At 34.9% G+C, this 2458-nt stretch overlaps 1 protein-coding gene across 1 annotated transcript; it reads right to left on the bottom strand.

Annotated features, from left to right (window-relative positions):
* Positions 1-618: 618 nt before the first annotated feature.
* Positions 619-2099, bottom strand: LOC107936721 (peroxidase A2). The gene is made up of 4 exons (XM_016869475.2): positions 1842-2099; positions 1579-1758; positions 1325-1487; positions 619-1223 (listed from the first exon to the last, which is right to left on the bottom strand). Exons 1-4 carry the CDS (start codon positions 2046-2048, stop codon positions 808-810), a joined length of 966 nt encoding a protein of 321 aa, XP_016724964.2. The 5' UTR covers positions 2049-2099; the 3' UTR covers positions 619-807.
* Positions 2100-2458: the final 359 nt, after the last annotated feature.

Raw genomic sequence — 2458 nt, 5'->3', positions numbered from 1 at the left:
TATTAACATTTTTTACATTAAAACAAACTAATTTAACAATATATAAATTAAATAAATAATCTATAAGAAATTATTAATAATATTATTTAAATTATAATATATTGATATTAATATTCAAACTATAATTAGTTTAATATTAAATATTAAATAATTTTAAATTAAATAACATTAATATAACTGATTACTTTTAGAAATAGTTTGTAATTATATTACTTTTTCAATTCATTAATGACTTTTTTTTAAAAAAAAAACCAACATTATAAATTTGTAAATACAAACTAATTTTAGAACTATGATATTTGTGTCATACACTCATCTCTAACTCAAATATTTGTTGCATTAAAATGCATGTCAGTCAATTGGACGAAGAATCGAAAGTTAAAATGGTAACATATAATCGAAATAGTAAAAATAGTTTTGAATGGGTAACAAACCAAAACCGATTAACACTTGAAAATCTATTTTTATCATTGATTTTTTTTCTAACTTTTAATATTTCTATACATTTTTCTTTTTAATTTCTTAAAATATTTGACTTCCGATCTTATATTTATGACATATAATTGCTTACAAATGTTGATCAAATATCAAGTCTAATACATCACAAATCTTTCATAATTTGGAATGGCTAATTCTGCCATGGAACTCAGATTCTTAAATTTTATTTTTCCGTTAGGACCGAACAATGAACTAAAATTTCACCGTTATCATTACAAAACATCATAGGATAATGTTCCTTGCATACTTCAAGGAAACACACCCCTATGACTATAACAAGCAAAAACTCACCCACACTTTAAACTTATTTTAATTGATCTTTCTGCAATCAAGCCTTATCTCTCCATTGGTACCAGTCAAGGGGTTTATGTTCCCCATCTTTATCATGGCCTTTGCAAAGCTATTAAAGAATTGGCTTTGGCTGCTTGCAAACCTGTTGACAATGGCCACAGTTTCAGCCCCTTTTGTGGAGAACAGTTCTTGGTCGGTTTGAAGCAGTCCCCTACGGTTTTGAAGATTCAAAAAGTACTTGTTGTCGAACGTAAGGGAAGTTTGTTCGTCGAGATCGATCAAACTCGTGACGTCTCCGCCTTTGGGACATAGTTGTCCAAGTGTTTTCGCGTATGTCCCGTTGAGGATCGGGTCAATTTTCCCTGATACGTTATTGAAATTGTAGAGGCGGTCCATGAATGCAGCACATCGAGCCCTTCCAAATGTGTGAACACCTGAGAACCAACGAGCATTTCATGAAAAATGAAACATGTTAAATGTTTGTTCATCGAGTGTATTCCATGTGCTTAGGCTCGGGTTTAATGTTTGTGCATACCGGACAAAGCGACTAGATCAGTGGAATCAAGTCCCATGCTCTTGAACAGGGTTGCAATATTGGCAAGGCTCTCATGTCCGGTGGGGATGGTTCCAGTTCCTTCCCGGTGTGTGGTCTGACTATCCCTTCTTCCTAGTGGGACTTTCCATGTTGGACCTCCACCCTGCAAACCAAACACACTCATTACATAACATTGTTCTACTGCAAATTGGATCAATGCAAAAGATCAGCAGCATTAATAACAAAAAACATACCAAGGAAACAGAAATTTGAGCAGCCAGGGCCAAAATATCAGCACACGAGACGACGCGAGGGCAAGCTTTCTCCAACGCTGTTTTGATATCATCGATAACGGCATATCCATCCGTCGAAAGGTTCGGGGTTGCTGTTTTCTCACTGTCCGTACCGTTCAGCAGTAGCGAGGCATCGCAACCCTGCAAGTACACCGTTAGTGCATGCATGTATATACATTTTGGTATGAGCTATATATATAATGGAGCAAATATTGTGTTGTTACATGGACGAAACAATCATGAAAGTGAAGGCGAACGAGCTTGGGAAATATCCAAATGTCATTTTGTTCAGCTTGCTGCAGCACACTCCGAACAATGCTGGACGCATTGGGGCAGGTTTTGGCGTAATATGTGGCACTGAGTTGAGAATTAGATGTCCCCACCATCATTGCTAGCAGGAAAAGGGTAGTAATCATTTGAAACGAAGACATTCTTTTTTTTAAAAAGAAGGATTATTATTTGAAAGGAAATGTACTGTAAGAGACTCCATAGAAGATCCTTTATATAGAGGTATTCTCATAGCTGGGGTTGCAAGTTGCGCATTTGAGCATATCTGGCATAGGGCAGTGTGAAACATTATTATTTTGATATGATTCTTTGATCACCCTTATCAATAATAATGCAAACGCGTGATTGTCATCTCTTTTTTTATTCTCGACTTTGAAATCCAAGATCCGAAGTTCATGCGTTTTTTCTTTTTAAAATAACATTTTTACACGTTTTGTATATCAAGAGCTAAATGATGTTCCACTTCACTTAATGGCCTCACATTGTGTACCTATGGGTTTTAGTTTTGGTTTTACTCTAATTAAATCTTCGGAACTATTCTAATTACTAGTTC

Source organism: Gossypium hirsutum, chromosome D11 (assembly GCF_007990345.1).
Source record: "Gossypium hirsutum isolate 1008001.06 chromosome D11, Gossypium_hirsutum_v2.1, whole genome shotgun sequence".
NCBI lineage: Eukaryota > Viridiplantae > Streptophyta > Magnoliopsida > Malvales > Malvaceae > Gossypium > Gossypium hirsutum.
Note: the sequence above shows the minus strand (reverse complement) of the source record. Positions and strands in the feature narration are given on the sequence as shown.